The following is a 16,521-nucleotide window of genomic DNA, read 5'->3' as shown; positions in this document are numbered from 1 at the left end:
AGCTGTTTATTATTTGAGATGAGCACTGGGCTTAGTTTCCCAATAATCTGTCAAGAATAGTCAACCACAAATTAAGTCTGCTGCCAAGGAACAACTACAATTCAATGCTAATTTGAAAAAAATATTCATACAACCCCACATTCTAGACCATACCAGTGTGATTTGCAGAGCTATAACATTTTTTTCAGCCTATGAATGTGTTTGGAGTTAACTAGGAAAAAATATCACTGGGTAGACTGAAGAAAACATATAAAATAAACTCATAAAACATGATAAAACTGCTTTCCCGATTTCTTACATTGCACAGGTCTCTGGTAATGAGCAAATTTGCCACCATTTTTATTTTAAACACAAACGAAAATCAAACTTCACAATTAAACCTTTCTACATATGTTTCTGCTTGGTAAAATTAAAAGGCATTATAAATTCAAAATTGAATCACTTTCTTTTGCTGCTCTTGCCTCTGTTCTCAATTTCACTTCCCCCTTTTCCAGACATTAAAAACTAGCTTAGGTTGTTCCACAGGCACCAACAGTCCTCTGGTGCTGAATTCAGGATATTGTTGTTCATGTACATATCTTGATAGTGAGTGTCAATAGATTAATCAGCCATGCAGTGCATGGCAGCTAATTCTCACTCCATTCCTACAATGTACATTTTCCAACTGGAATGAATGGATTGAGATCAATTAGATACTTCTGGGTACAGAGACCAATTGTGTTCCCTTTGAGACTAGCTAACTCAATATTACACAGACCTTCTAAGCCACATGAAGAACACAGCAAGAAATACATTTAAGATCGGTTCCTGCCAATTATGCAGTGATGCTGTAGGCCATTCGTTCAATGGGATATGCTTCTTGCACATTGTGAATGTTAGAAATATAGTTTTTTTTAATATGAGCAGCACAGTGGTGCACTGGGTATTGGTGATGCCACCTCGCAGCTCCAGCCACCAGGTACAATCCTGCCCTTCTGTGCTGTGTGTGTGGAGTTTGCACGGTTCGTTGTGACTGGATGAGTCTTCAGCAGGTCCACCCATGACACAATGCATGCTATTGGGTAGGAACATTGGCTGTAAATGACTTAAGTGCACGTGCATGTTTGGAGAAACAGAATGGGGTTTATGGGTATATGGGAGGGAATAGGTTCCTGGGAAATAAATGAAGGAATGGGATCAATGAGATTACTCCGAGAGCCAGCACAGGCTCAATTGGTTGAATAGTCTCCTAAATCATAAGAAAATATAAGAAAAATATGAAATGCTGATACGTTAATGTGCAAGTTAGAATAGATCTCTCATGATGTGACACACGTTATTAAAAACAAATACTTCTGTTATTGAAAACAAATCCTTTGTGTCTGTCTTCACAGGAGATACAAAAAAAACTGCCAGGTATAATAATCAAAAGCCTAGTGAGAATGAGGAAGTGAAGGACATCAGTATCAGTAACAAAGATACTACAAGACATTTATGAAAATAAAAATTGATAAATGCCAGATCCAATAACCTACATCCTAGCATTTTGAAAGAGATGGCGAAAGAGAAAGAAGATGCTCTCACAAAGTTCCAAAACTCTACAGGTATGGAACTGCTTCTGCAGATGGAGGGTAACACATGCAAGCTCAATATTTAAAATAGGAATAAAGAGAGAAAACAAGAACAGCTGTGGGCAGTAGAATGCTGCAACAATGAATGCTGCTGCCCCACAGCTCCAGGGACATAGGTTGGTCCTGAGCTCCGGTGCCATCTGTGTGGAGTTTGCACTTTCTTCCTGGACTGTTCGAATAGCCTCTGGATCCTCTGGTTTCCTCCAACATTCCAAAAGACATTTTGATAGAAAAGCGATGTTGACATTTAAAATTCTCACTCACGGTCCTTTGTAAATTACCCCTTAATGTAGACTAATGGCAAAATGAATCAAAGGGGAGATGATAGCATGTGTGAGAGAGAATAAATTGCAGGGCTGCAAGGAAACAAGGAAGGATAATGGGACTGATTGGATTGCTATCTGAGGTGGCAGGTACCACATCGGCTGAAGTCTTCTGTCTTAGTAAAAATATAAAAGAGCACCTACTTGCTAACCTAACATTGTGACAAGGAAAATCCTGGAATCTAAAATGCAGAATCTCATAACAGAAAACATGGAAAAGAATAATTATCATTGACTAATTCAAGAAAGAAAATGGAAGAGTATATCACAGGAACAGGCCCTACAGCCATCAATGTCCGAGCTGAACATGATGCCTTATTACATTAATCCCTTCTGCCTGCATATGATCACTATCTCCAAACATTCATGTGCCTATCTAAAAATATCTTAAATGCCATTTTCATATCTGTTTCCATACCACCACTGACAGCACATTCCAGGAACCCACCACTCTCTACAAAAACCCTAACCCTGCACCTCTCCCTTAAACTATGCCCCTCTCACCTCAAAGCTACGCCTTTTAGTCTTTGACATTTCTACTCTGGAGACAAAGATTCTGACTGTTTATCCCATCTAAGCCTCTTGTAATTTTACATACTTCTATTTGTTCTCCCCTCAACCTCCGATGCTCCAGAGTAAACAATCCAAGTTTGTCCATCCTCTCCTTATGGTTAATACCTTTAATCCAGGCGGCATCCTGGTAAACCTCGTCTGCACCTCTCCATATCCTGCACATCCTTTGTAATGGAGGAACCAGGACTGCACATAATACTCCCAAATGGGGTCCTAACCAAAGTCTTAGAAAGCTGCAACATACATCCTAGCTCTAACACCCAATGTCCTGATCGATGCATTCCACTTGCCTTATTTACCACTCTCTCTGCATGTAGGAGAATGGGTGGGCCTCTCTCACACTGGTCCTTGCTATTGGCATTCTCTCTTTGTCACTTCCTTCCATGCTTCAAGAATTCTCAAAGCACTTCAACAGTTTTCTGCTCCTCCTCCCACCCTACTGACTATACTTTTCACCCCTTTCCCTACTGATTTGTACATATGTTATTGTGAAACAATGATTGGTTCAGAGTAATTTTTGTTAAATTGTGGGTAGGTAAGGAAGAAAGGAGTAGCATGTCAGTAACCTCTCATGCATCAAAGTTAAATTTTAACCATTTAGACAGCAAATCTACCAACTGTTTGCCAGATCATTCCTTGCCACTGAGTTCAAAACCACAGTCAAATTTGACATTCTTTTAAGTTTTCCTGGTTGTAAAGAAAAAAGCAGTTTTTGATCTTTCAGAGAGCATTTGATATTTATTTCTATCAGCAAGTGCATGATTCTAGTAAACTAGGTCACTGTGCTTTAAATCTCCATATCCCGAAGGAAGCTCCAGAGTTTGGATGTTCATTTAGGAATATGAAGCTATTCCTACTGGAATAGGTAACTCCTGTGAATTTCATTGAACTGCACAATTTGGGTCATTTCATATTATACATCATTAATTTGTAGATGCAATATTCTCTTCCAAGAGAATCAGTTTATAAACAGTGCAAGAACTGACTGCTTGTGTGTATTCCCTGATATTTCTCATGCTTAATTATACATCACTGTATAAAAAATAAATGTTACACTTATTATGGAACTCAGCAGGTATTTAATTATCTTATAACATTTTCAAAAAATAAAATTTGGTCTTTTGTCTCCAATTAAAAATGTTACACTCTTTTACTGGATAATTATGGCAACTTAATCATGTTTTAAAACTTAGGTAGACAAAAAATGCTGGAGTAACTCAGCGGGTCAGGCAGCATCTCTGGAGAGTCTGAAGAAGGGTCTCGACCCGAAACGTCACCCATTCCTTCTCTCCAGAGATGCTGCCTGACCCGCTGAGTTACTCCAATATTTTTTGTCTACCTTCGATTTATACCAGCATCTGCAGTTTTTTTCCTACATATGTTTTAAAACTTGATATCAAAACCTTGTGATCCAATATGATGAGTAACTTCAGAAATATTTAACTTCTTAACAATAACTGAAAGGACTGATGAGACACAAATCATAAAAAAATCCACATGCAGTGAACATGCAAAATGTTTAAAACTGCTCCTCATATTCTATAGCTGTTTACATTCAAGTGCTAAATTTGTGTAATCTACATTTTTTTTTTCAAATTCTGAAACTTGTCTATTGAACGAAAATGTTGTAAAGTTTTTGTAATTTGCAGGTTTACCATTTGTCTAAATCTTGCAGGTTGTGGCTAGCGCTCATAAACAGAATTTCCGCCTATCGACCATAGGAAAACTCAGACTTGTCCAAACACACTGAATGACCTAACCAGACTTGGAGTGCCAACGTTATTAGTTTGCCATCATGCTGTATTCTTCCTTTTTGGAATCAAGAGGTAATAAGGCTAATTTTATTGCCTAGTAGTTAGAGAAACAGCACGGAAACATGCCCTATTGCCCACCGAGTCCATGCCGACCATCGATCACCCATTCACACCAGTTCTATGTTGCCCCTTCACACCAGGGGCAATATACAAAGGCCAATTAACCTACAAACCCACATGTCCTTAGGATGTGGGAGAAAACCGGAGCACATGAAGGCAACACATATGGTCAAAGGGAGAAATGCAAGCTCCACAAAGGCAGCACCCAAGGTCAGGATTGAACCTGGGTCTCTGGCATTGTGAGGCATATTTCTTCTTAAGTATCTGGCCAATTCTACATGGATTATTTTATAATGAAATGAAAATAAAAAATAGAAAAAATAGAACTATACCTGTAACTTTCTGGGATAATGGGTGGTATATTTATCATAAATATCAATCCACAAACCAATGAAAAGTCAAATATAATTCCAAAATAGAGAACGCTCAAAAAGTTAGCTTTGCTGAATAAAAGTTTCTTGATTCTAAGGCAACTCAAGGCACCTCAATAAGTTAAAATTATACCTATTACATTATATATGTTTGGATATTAAATATCCAATTATATATATTTGGATATTATATATCCAATCATATAATGTAATATATCTACTGTACTATTAGATTTTTAATTAGTATTTAGAAATGCAATTTTGATGTTCTGTGAAAACTTGATGCTCTTCGCCTAATGTGGCATATAAAGGAAATGCTGCGAGTAGGAATGCTGCAAGTTATGAATGACACAGCAGAAACCCAAGCAAGACACGTACTAAAATGGGAAAAACTATCCAATATTTTGTGGATAGACTTATAAACACATTTCAACATAAGCACTTGGAAATAGAATATTCTGATGCATTGAAAATAATCTGGTTGTTTGGCCCAGATCAAGGAGAATGAGTGCAGGAAAGAACAGCACAGGCAAAGATTAATGGGTGGGCATATCACCAAAAACTGGAGTGAAAACCAAGCATCCAAGATACACTTAATCAGTGGTGCTGATCCATGAACTGGGTCAAATGACAAAATTAGTCAAGTATATCATGTTAAAATGGAGTAACAATGGTGGTCGGTGCTACTGTGATTCACCAGTACTGCAAACAGAAATCATCAGGAGATAAAAAACAGTAAATACTATAAGATGGGAAGCGATGTGGAGGATATAAAAGTTGCTTACTTGCGATGCAAACAAAAGGTAATTATGCATCAGCCAGTGGGCCATCGGGAGGCCTTACATTGATTAGATAAGGATTAACTGGAAAAATAAGTACAAACTTGCATTTGTACAACGTTCATTCATGATCACTGGATATTCTGAGTTTAAAACCAATTAAGTTCTTTAGTGTGTAGTCAGTTGCAGAGAAATATGGCAGCCAAAATTGTACACAGCAAGCTCCCACAAAGAACAAAGTGGCTATCAGATATTTTCTTTCAATGATATTTAACAAAAAATGGATAAACAGAGATAAATGAAGGTTAAATCATTGGGTCTTTTTCCCCCGGGACAACATAACAGCATCAAGCAATTTTATCACTGGATTGTCAAATTTGCAGATGCTGTGCTCCTCTAACTGACAGTTCTCAAATTACCACATTATTAGTATTAAACTTAGTCGGTTAATAGTTTAATTCCCAAATCTTGCCATTCCATAAAAATGTCTAGGAAATATCTAGCTTTCATCTGTAAATATTATTAGTTTGGAGGTGATTTGTGAAAAAAAATTTCTTCCTATTCAAATTTTCTTTCCCCCTCTCCTGAAGATGTTGAAACTGTAACAAATATTGGCATATATCCAACTAATTTAAATATATGTGAATGTTTTATACGTTTTCAGTGCTTGGCAAACATTCTGTAATGGATTAATATTCTTTAATTACGTAACTGAATGCATCACAATAAAACATTATTTTATTTTATGGTATTCTATGGTATTCTGCTTCCTAGTTCATTGTAAGTGACAAAATGACAAAGTGACAAAATGAACATACACTGTTCATTGTAAGTGACAAATGCAATTCTCTAGTGTGTTATTTCCATACTAAACATTAAGGCTATATAAACCATAGATTAGTGTACGTAATAATGATTCAAAATGGTAGTTAATTCCTCATGTGCTTTAAACTATTCAGGTGCCATTAAGACAGATCCTGCCTTGAAGTTTGATGGTTCTTGGCCAGGTTACAGGATCCACACTTGCATAACTGCAATATATTTCATATCTTTGGAGATGAAGATGATAGGATCAGCCATCATTTTATTCAACGGCACAGCAGGCTCAAGTGGTACCTGGCCTAATCATGCTGCTGCTAAAATCAACACAAGAGCAAGTAATGTCTGTTGGACAGATTTTACATTCATCTTTTGTGAAACTACTTCAGTGTTCCACACGATTTCAAATAGTATTGTTTAACAAATACAATTATAAATGTGTTGATGTTACCCAATTAAATCTTTCCAGTGGTGCATTGCTCTATTAATGCACTGGTTTCAAAATGCAGTTTATAACTGGATTTCTATTCAGCATCTATATTCTCTATATTATGAAAAATAACATTTTAATTTGAACATTGTAAAGATGATTAAATAGCTAGTCTCCAATATCACTGTTTAAAAGACAATCAACATTGTTTGCATTGTAATTTCATAAGTGTATTCCAAAGGCCAATCTAATCTGCTGGATATCAATCATACGAGGTAAAACACTTTATTGGCATATTCACTTTCCAATTAAAGTGTTGTCAATTCCATCATATGAAAGAAAACTAAATATCAGTTTAGTAGCTAGCTGGCTGAGAGTTGAAGGATCAAAATCCTAAGAATTGTCTGCTATTTAAACCTATATGCCTTAATTTATTTGTTATATATGTGCCTCAATTTATTTGTCCCAGCATATTAATGCAATCACAAAGAAAATTCAACTTCCTCAGAAGATCAAGAAGATTCGGACAGTCACCGAATACTCTATCGAATATCTACAGGTGTACGGTGAAAAGCATATTGAATAACCTGGTTTGATAACTTGAATAGTGCAGTGGTAGAGTTACTGCCTTACAGCGCCAGAGACCCAAGTTCGATCCTGACTATGGGTGCTGTCTGTATGAATCTTCTCCCTGTGATCACATGGGGTTTTCTCTGGGTAGATCAATTGGCTTCAGTAAAATTGTACATTGTCCCTAGTGTGTAAGATAGCGTTAGTATATATATAGGGTGATCGCTGGTTGGCGTGGGCTCGGTGGGCTGGAGGGCCTGTTTCTGCACTGTAGCTCTAAAGTTTAAAATAATGCCCAAGAACGGAGGAGGCTGCAGCAAATGGTGACCATTGCCTGGTCCATCTTGAGTACGGACCTCCCACTATCGATGGGATTTAAAGGAAGTGCTGCAAGAAGGTAGCTAATATCATCAAAGACCCACATCACCCGGGCCACACATTCATCTTGCTGCTACCATCGGGAAGGTGGTACAGAAGCCTGAGAACCATCACCTACAGGTTCAAGAACAGCCTTTTCACCATCAACCACCTTGCACAATCCTAACCACAATCGGTGAGACCAAGCGCAGTCTCGGCAATGGTTTCACTGAACATCTCCGCTCAGTCCTAAACCTACCTGATCTCCCGTTTGCTAAACACTTTAACTCCCGCTCCCATTTCCACACTGATCTCTCCGTCCTGGGCCTCCTCCAGTGTCACAGTGAGGCCCAGCACAAATTGGAGGAACAGCACCTCATATTTTGCTTGGGCAGCTTACACCCCAGTGGTATGAATATTGACTTCTCTAACTTCAAGTAACCATTGCTTTTCCTCTCTCTCCATCCCTCACCCTTCCCAGTTCTCCGACCAATCTGACTATCCCCGATTACATTTTATCTCTGATGGCTTTGATGTTACCTTTTCCTAGCTAACAATGATCTATTCTATATTTTCCTTGATCTCCACCCCCTTTGATGTCTCGTTCTCACATCTTACACTTTCTTATATCTGTGTCTCCTCCTCCCCTGGCTCGCAGTTTGAAGAAGGGTCTCAATGAGAAACCTCATCCATTCCTTCTCTCCAGAGATGCTGCCTCTCCCGCTGAGTTACTCCAGTATTTTGTATCTATCTTCGGTATAAGCATCTGCTGTTCCTTCCTACACAATCCTACCTCAGCGCCAAATTCTATATATTTTGTACAGGATTGCATCGTGTGCTAAGTTACCCCACGATATTATTTTGATTAAAATGTTGGAATGGTAGCATTATGGTCATAACTGGACTAATTCCAATAAGGCAAATGGGCCTTATTTTCTGAATATTTGTATTTTAAGTTTTTCTTAAAGAGGAAATAAAATGTTTAAAGAGGGCATTGTCTCGTTCAAAAAATTGAAAGTATGGTTGAGTCCAACAGGTTGTGATATTGGTAGCTGTATTGAAAGAAGGGTCTCGACCAGAAACGTCATCTATTCAGATGCTGTCTGACCCGCTGAGGTACTCCACCCTTTTGTGTCCATCAAGGCAAATGGGCCACCAATGCAGAACAGATCATGATTAGTCTATATTCATTGGAATTTATAAGAATGAGGGAGGACCTCAAAGTCAAGAATCCTGGAAGATTCCAAATCCAACTCTGAAATTACCCCACCAGCATGGGCTTTAGATCAGATTTATTTATTTAAATTTGTATTACCACTTCATTAGTTTAACGGTACATATTGCTTGTATTTCAATATATTGTCATTAGCTTTAACTGATCTTTTACCCCCAAAATCAACAAAGTTACTGATACATTATGAGCTTTCTTAAACTCTTTGTCCAATGCAACATTTTGGATTTTTCCTTTCCTTGCTGGAAATACATCTCAGCAAACGTAATTCTTTTAAGAAACACTAAAAATCTTTCTCTAAAACAAGTCGAGTATACATTTAAATTGAAGCAGCGTTTTCCAGGAGAACAGCTACCAATGTCAGAACATTTTGGACTCAACAATGCTTTCAGTTTTTGAACTACACTGCCCTCTTCAAACATTTTATTTCCTCTTCAAGAAAAACTTAAAATACAAATATTCAGAAAACATTCATGATCTGGTAAAATAAACTAGTAATTTTAAGATCTGTTAATTGGAAGCAATTAATATGCTGAGAAATCAAATGTAGAGATGTATGTCTGCAGTCCCTTTTTTATAGTTTGCTCAAGTGAAATCAGCTTCTCAAGTCTAAAAAAATATTAAGCAGTACAATCAACTAAAACTTTTATGTAGTTATTAATACTCAGCAAAGGACAGTCTTGCAACCATAAGGAATGCCAATCATTGAGACTACCAGCTGTGTAAGACCATCAAAGTATTCAAAGCCCTTCAAACTGTGCTAATTAAAATCCATCTGCACACTGATTTTTGGATTACTCATGTTGCACCAAAAGTTACCTTAACATTCGGTGTCTCTGTTTATCATTTAGAGGTTACAGCATCTTCAAAATAGAGTACACTACAGCTGTTACATTTTAACTTGAAAACAACAATTCATAAGAAAATGAAATTATCTTTATACATGCACGTTGTATAAGTGTAACAGAAGAAAATGCTAAATAAATTACAAAAGGCTTCTTATTGCCTTCACAAATGTAAGTTAAAAAGAATTAATATGTATAATTATTCCAAAATTGCAGAAAACCTTACCAGAATGTCCTTCTTCCCAAAACTTATTACACAATAACATTGCTCAACTATTTTTGCTCAATTAAAACCATATTTCTGAAACAAATTTTTATTCAGTAAAGCAGTCACATCGTATAAGAAGGTTCCTTATTTTCTAAATAAATTCACAAGTTGCTGGAAGTGACTGAATACATTTCTATTGGGGCTTATATAACCAAAGAAACAGAAGTGTACACTACAGAAACCAGCCTCTCCACCTCATTCTTGCTGAAAGTAATACCTATCTGTGCTAACCTCATTTACCTGCATGAAGTTCATATCCCTCTATGCTTTTCCTATTGAAGTACCTATTCAAATGCATTTTAAATGATCTTATTGTGTCTGCTTCTGCTCCGTCCTTGAGCAGGTCATTCCAGATCACCACCAATCTTTGTGCATAAACCGCACTTCTCAGATCTCCTTTAAATTTCTCCTTGTTCTCTAGTTGTAGACTCCCCTGTGCTGGGAAATAAATTATCTATGTCTCTCATCATTTTATAAACCTCTGAAGGTTGCCCCTCAGCCTCCGATATTGCACTGAGAATAAAACCAGTTTATCCAGTCTCTCCAGGCAACATCCTAGTGAATCTCTTCTGGACTATTATTACCACATCCTTCCTGTAGTGTAGCGATCAGAAATGTACATTATGCTCCAACTGAAGTCTATCCAATGCTTTGTACAACTGCAACATGACGTGCCTACTCTTGTATTCAACTCCTTGCCCTATGAAGGCAAGCATAACAAATGGCTTTTTCAATACCCTGTGCAGCGTACTGCAGACTTGCACGCCAAGGTTCCCCAGCACAAACTATTTACTCTGTTTGTCCTACCAAAACAAACTTAACTTCAATTAACAATACTGTTGACTTACTCAACTCGCATTCATTGTTCTATAAAACATTTGTGGCATATCAGATTTACCTGCTCTTTTCAGTTATCTCCAGCAATGCAGTGGACCATTTTCATTAGCTAGTATAGATTCTGGCGTAAGGCTACATTAGCAATATATAATTTGTTCCTAAAATCAAAATGATAGGTTTTTAAAAACATTAACTACAGATTGTCGTAGATTCTGATTTATGAAGGCAGCATTGGGAGCTGCTATATATTGGAACCAAACACTAAGTCAAAAAAATTAGTCTTACCTTGTCGTCATTGTCACTCTCACTGTCACACTGAAAAAGAAAACCAAAAAAAATTAGTTCCAAATCTAAAAGCACATTTAAAACTGCCTAATGTATTGCGAATCATTTAGCCCATTTCTGATACAACAAAGAATTAAGGAATTAGTTTAGAGAAATTTGTCAGATTTTGATATGGTCAGAATAACAAAAAGCCAAATTGCAATTTCCAATTGCTATTTTTATCAATGTGACATAGATCAATGGGCAGCTTCATTGCTGCTTTCATATGCAATTCCAGGTCCAGTGATAAGTTACTCATCCGTGGTGTTTGCTTGGCCTGATGAGCTCAGTTTAGATGTCCGGAGGTTCCCATCCCTGGAGTTTCACTATTAACGATAGGAGGAACCCAATCACTAGACAACCTTTGTTTCTCATCTTTGTGTCAATTGTGCAAAATAAGATCAAATTTAGGAATCAGCTGATTTGTGTACTCGATCTCACATCACGTGTGGTATTTACTCAGTTATCACAAAACAATTCTTATATAATATTCTTATATTATCAATTTTAATTGACAGAGCACTGACTCAATTTAACAGATTGAGGGAATACCTAAAAGTAAACTACCTTTACTTTTTTTATTAAAATTTTTTTTTTTTAAAGGTAGCCCGAACACCCATGACAGAAAAATGAGAATAACTAGGTATTTCCTCAGTCACCAGCTGTTCTGTCACTGGATAGACTATGCAATGGGAAATTGCTTTTAAGAATTAAGCCAATAACACATTACACAAGTAATACTCTAATTACATCATTATGCCTGACATGCAAGAGGTTTGGCATGTCACAAGAAAATTCCAGAGAACATTGTCAAAACAAAATTCGATGTGAAAGAGTACGAGATTGTTAGATTGCAAAGGTTTTGACGAGTTCAAATCTCTATTACACTTGCAAATTACAACTCTGAACAACATTTATACATAAGTGAACCTCAAAAGCAATAGAACATCAGATTTTAACCAGTTATGATATACCATCTAAGGTTGATGTGTGAGAATGAGCACAGCGTGCCAACTCTGGAGAAGCAGCCTTGTATCAATAAACATTGGCTTTATCTTCCACCAGCCAAGGTTATATCACCCCTCTGAGGCTGCTGGCCACTGATAATAGATATGTAGCCATGTTGTGCAGATCCTACAAGCTGGGCTGCAAAATGCTCCAAACTTCTTGGCATAACTGTGCATGTACAGACAATATTTGATGCAAATTATGATTGGCACAGCTTCTATTTCTGCAGTGTTGCTGTGAGTTTCAAGGAAAGCCAACATGGCTGGTTGCATGTCAGGAAATTACATGCCAGATGGGTTAAATTGACAGAAATCTGCAGGGATGGAAGTTGTGCACATGCCAGCCATAATAAGTGACAATTGTTAATCAGAATAGCCATTTTTGAATTGCAGGCGTGGATTGTACAAGTAGAAACGACCAATTCAGATAGTGGAATCCCATAGTTCATATAGCAGAGGTCACAATTTGAGCTCAATTTCTTGTGATGCCACGCACACTTTGAATGAAGGATTACCACTGCAGTTGCATTAATATATTTTATTGCCTCGTAGGTGTTATGTTTGCCTGCATTCCCCTAGATGGAAGGGAAACACATATTCACCAAGGTGAAATCTAAGCTGTAGCCACATTTTCTAAGTTTAATAAAGGTAATTGAATTTAATTGCAGGTTAGCTGGAGAGACTCTCATTTAAACAATTATCTGCAAGAAATGGGCATGAATAGTTCACATCGGCACTGATTCAAAGCTCTGATATCAGTTGCTTTTATATCCAATTTTATATTGACAATGTAAATTAACGTGCAACATTGAGATGAAGCATGATGTCTTTAGGTTTCCTATCAACCAGTAGAAGAGGAATATTTGCAACAAGTGACAATGCCCCCCCATCCAAAGATTAATTTATACAATTCCTCTAAAGGAATACTTTAGGTTCACAAATATATATATGCTCCTTCTCAAGCATATGTCTTTCACTTACAATCAAGAATTGTGTTCGAATACAACCAGAGTATTTATTTTATCATTAGATTTTCTGATTCAGTAAGATAAATAACCTGTGCAAAATAAATAATTAATTTCATCAGTACGCCTGAAATTTGTATTTGGTGCTGTGGAGCTCAAGCATTTTAAAATAGCAAACTACCCCATCGGTCAATGATATTTTAGCCTCTGTTTTGAATTGAAGACTGTTAAAATCCAGATCACTGGGAAGAAACCATATAATTTTATAATCATTTTTATAATAAATGTACAATCAGGCTATGATTTATCAAAGCAGGTGGGTAATCTTAGTTTAGTTTAGTTTAGAGATGGAAGCTAAACATGGAAACAGGCCCATCGGCCCACTGAGTTCACATCGACCAATGACAACTATCCTACACACTAGGGAGAATTTACAGAGGCCGAATAACCTACAAACCTGCACATCTTTGGAATGCGGGAGGAAACCAGAGCACCCGGAGAAAACCCATGTGGTCACAGGGAGAACGTACAAACTCTGTACAGACTGCGCCTGTAATCATGATCAAATCCGATCTCTGGCACTGTAACTCTACCCTATGCTGCCCCACAAGTCAAATCTTGACTTGTGTACTGTATGAATTTCTCTGCCAATGGCCCAAGTTGAAGAATGAATGAACTCAGTTTAAATTTAACTGCAGAAGTCCGAGACAGAAAAAATAAATGGTTCAGAGGAGTTCCCAATAAGTAGCTCTAAACTTTTATCATTTTCACACACTTTTGTTATTGGCAGAATAACTTTAGACTGGTGTTCTGCATTGTGCTCTCTCGTAGAGGATTGACATAACACTTCAGATTATGCCATCTGATCCACTTGTACTTTAATTAAAGATGGGAATAATACGGGGTGTTAAACTATACATCACCCCGACGAAGAGCACAGGCGAGAAAGAGCAACGATGCTTATCTTAATCATCTATGAAGCAACAGAAGTTGGCAACCCTGGCATGCTGATGCACATGAAGTGTCACAAGGTTTGCCACAGTCTCGGCCATTTGAACTTGGTTGGGAGCACTGTGCGATGGTTCATGTTTTCCGACCAGCACATGTTGTGGCCACAGCTACGAGCTGAATGATGAGCAGATGTCAGTTTGAATTATCAGGCCCTCAAGGTTCTTGTCTCTGTTACCTGACTCTACACTTGATCACCTGCATTCTGAGCAACTAAGGTTTCAATGTCATCAATGCAGGAAAAACAGTCTTAGAAGAACAAATATCATTTTACAGAGTAAAACAACCTTTGGATGTCACAAAGTACTTTACAGCCAATTGTCTTTCAAGTGCGGTTATTATTTTTATATGGGAAATACAATAGAAAATTTCCATATAGAAAATTTCCATATAGAAAATTCCCATAAAGCATGTCATAGATTGCCATTTATTTTAATAATTTTCTGGACAAGGTAAATATTGGCTCTTTATCTTCTTCAAATAATACCCTGGGATCTTTTATTTCCCGGAATGGCGGGACTGTCATATGTTGAAAGACTGGAGCGACTAGGTTTGTATACACTGGAATTTAGAAGGATGAGAGGGGATCTTATCGAAACGTATAAGATTATTAAGGGGTTGGACATGTTAGAGGCAGGAAACATGTTCCCAATGTTGGGGGAGTCCAGAACCAGCGGCCACAGTTTAAGAATAAGGGGTAGGCCATTTAGAACAGAAATGAGGAAAAACTTTTTTAGTCAGAGAGTTGTGAATCTGTGGAATTCTCTGCCTCAGAGAGCAGTGGAGGCCAATTCTCTGAATACATTCAAGAGAGAGCTAGATAGAGCTCTTAAGGATAGCGGAGTCAGGGGGTATGGGGAGAAAGCAGGAACGGGGTACTGATTGAGGATGATCAGCCATGATCACATTGAATGGCGGTGCTGGCTCGAAGGGCCGAATGGCCTACTCCTGCACCTATTGTCTATTGTCTATTAACCATGTCACCAGAAAGATTATGCGACTCTCGTCCCAGCACCGCTTTGAAGGGCCAACCAAGATATGCTGTGAGATATGAATTGACAACTTTCTGGCTCAGAGGCAAGAACATAATTGCTGAGCCATAGCAAGAATGAATTCATTAGTTCATTTTCCTCTATGGAATGAATCGCTACTTTTTAACAAACACAGGAGTATTTAATAAAAAGCAACTGCAGGTGATAGTCTATATCAAAGACAGACACAAAATGTTGGAGTAACTCAGCCGGTCAGGCAGCATCTCTGGAGAAAATGGATCGGTGACTTTTAGGATTTGGACTGAACCTTGGTGGTTGGTAAGATTTTAGAGTCAATTATAAAGGATGAGGTTACGTAGTAGTTGGAAGTTCACAATAAAATAGGCTGAAGTCAGCATGCTTTTGTGAAGGGAAGATCTTGCTTGATGAATCTGCTGGAGTTCTTTGAGAAAGAGGGGAGGCTGTAGATGTTGTTTACCTAGATTTTCAGAAGGCCTTCGATAAGGTGCCGCACGTCAGGTTGCTAGGGAAGATGAGAGCCCGTGGTATTGAAAGGAAGATACTAGCATGGATAGCGAGTTGGCTGGTTGGCAGAAGGCAAAGAGTTGCAATAAAAGGTGTTTTTTCAGGTTGGCTGCCAGTGACTAGTGGAGTTCCACAAGTGTTGGTGCTGGATCCGCTTCTTTTCACCTTGTATTTTAATGATTTGCATGAGGGGATTGACGGCTTTGAGGCCAAGTTTGCAGATGATGCTAAGATAGGTGGAGGGGCAGGCAGTGTAGAGGAAGCAAGGACTCTGCAGAAGGACTTGGATAGGTTAGAAGAATGGGCAGAGAAGTGGCAATTGAAATTCAGTATAGCAAAGTGTGGAGTTATGCATTTTGGTAATCAGAATAAAGGCGTAGATTATTTTCTAAATGGAGAGTGAATTCAGAAATCAGAAGTGCAAAGGGACTTGGGAGTGCTGGTGCAGGACTCTCAAAAAGTTAAATTGCAAGTCGAATCGGTAGTAAGGAAGGGAAATTCAATGCTAGCATTTATATCAAGAGGACTGGAATACAAAAACAGAGATGAAATGCTGAGGCTCCATAAGGCTCTGGTCAGGCAGCATTTGGAGTACTGTGAGGAAATCTGGGCCCATATCTGAGGAAGGATGTACTGGCTCTGGAGAGGGTCCAGAAGAGGTTTATAAGAATGATTCCAGGAATGAGTGGGTTAGCATATGATGAGCGTTTGACAGCACTGGGCCTCTACTCGCTGGAGTTTAGAAGGTTGAGGGGGGACATCATTGAAACTTGCAGAATAATGAAAGGCATAAAGTGGATGTGAAAAGGATGT

The 16,521-nt window shown here is 38.0% G+C and overlaps 1 protein-coding gene across 5 annotated transcripts in view; it reads right to left on the bottom strand.

Moving 5' to 3' along the window:
* fbrsl1 (fibrosin-like 1) overlaps positions 1 to 16,521 on the bottom strand; it is a 441,460-nt gene that overhangs the window by 150,803 nt on the left and 274,136 nt on the right. For all 5 annotated transcript variants that reach the window (XM_078421922.1, XM_078421925.1, XM_078421924.1 and 2 more), the window contains one exon: positions 11,173 to 11,202. In XM_078421922.1, the coding sequence (XP_078278048.1) occupies positions 11,173 to 11,202 (30 nt within the window). The remainder of the gene's footprint in view (positions 1 to 11,172; positions 11,203 to 16,521) is intronic.

This window comes from Rhinoraja longicauda, chromosome 25 (assembly GCF_053455715.1).
Source record: "Rhinoraja longicauda isolate Sanriku21f chromosome 25, sRhiLon1.1, whole genome shotgun sequence".
Classification (NCBI taxonomy): Eukaryota; Metazoa; Chordata; class Chondrichthyes; order Rajiformes; family Arhynchobatidae; genus Rhinoraja; species Rhinoraja longicauda.
This window is presented reverse-complemented; position numbering and strand designations above follow the sequence as displayed.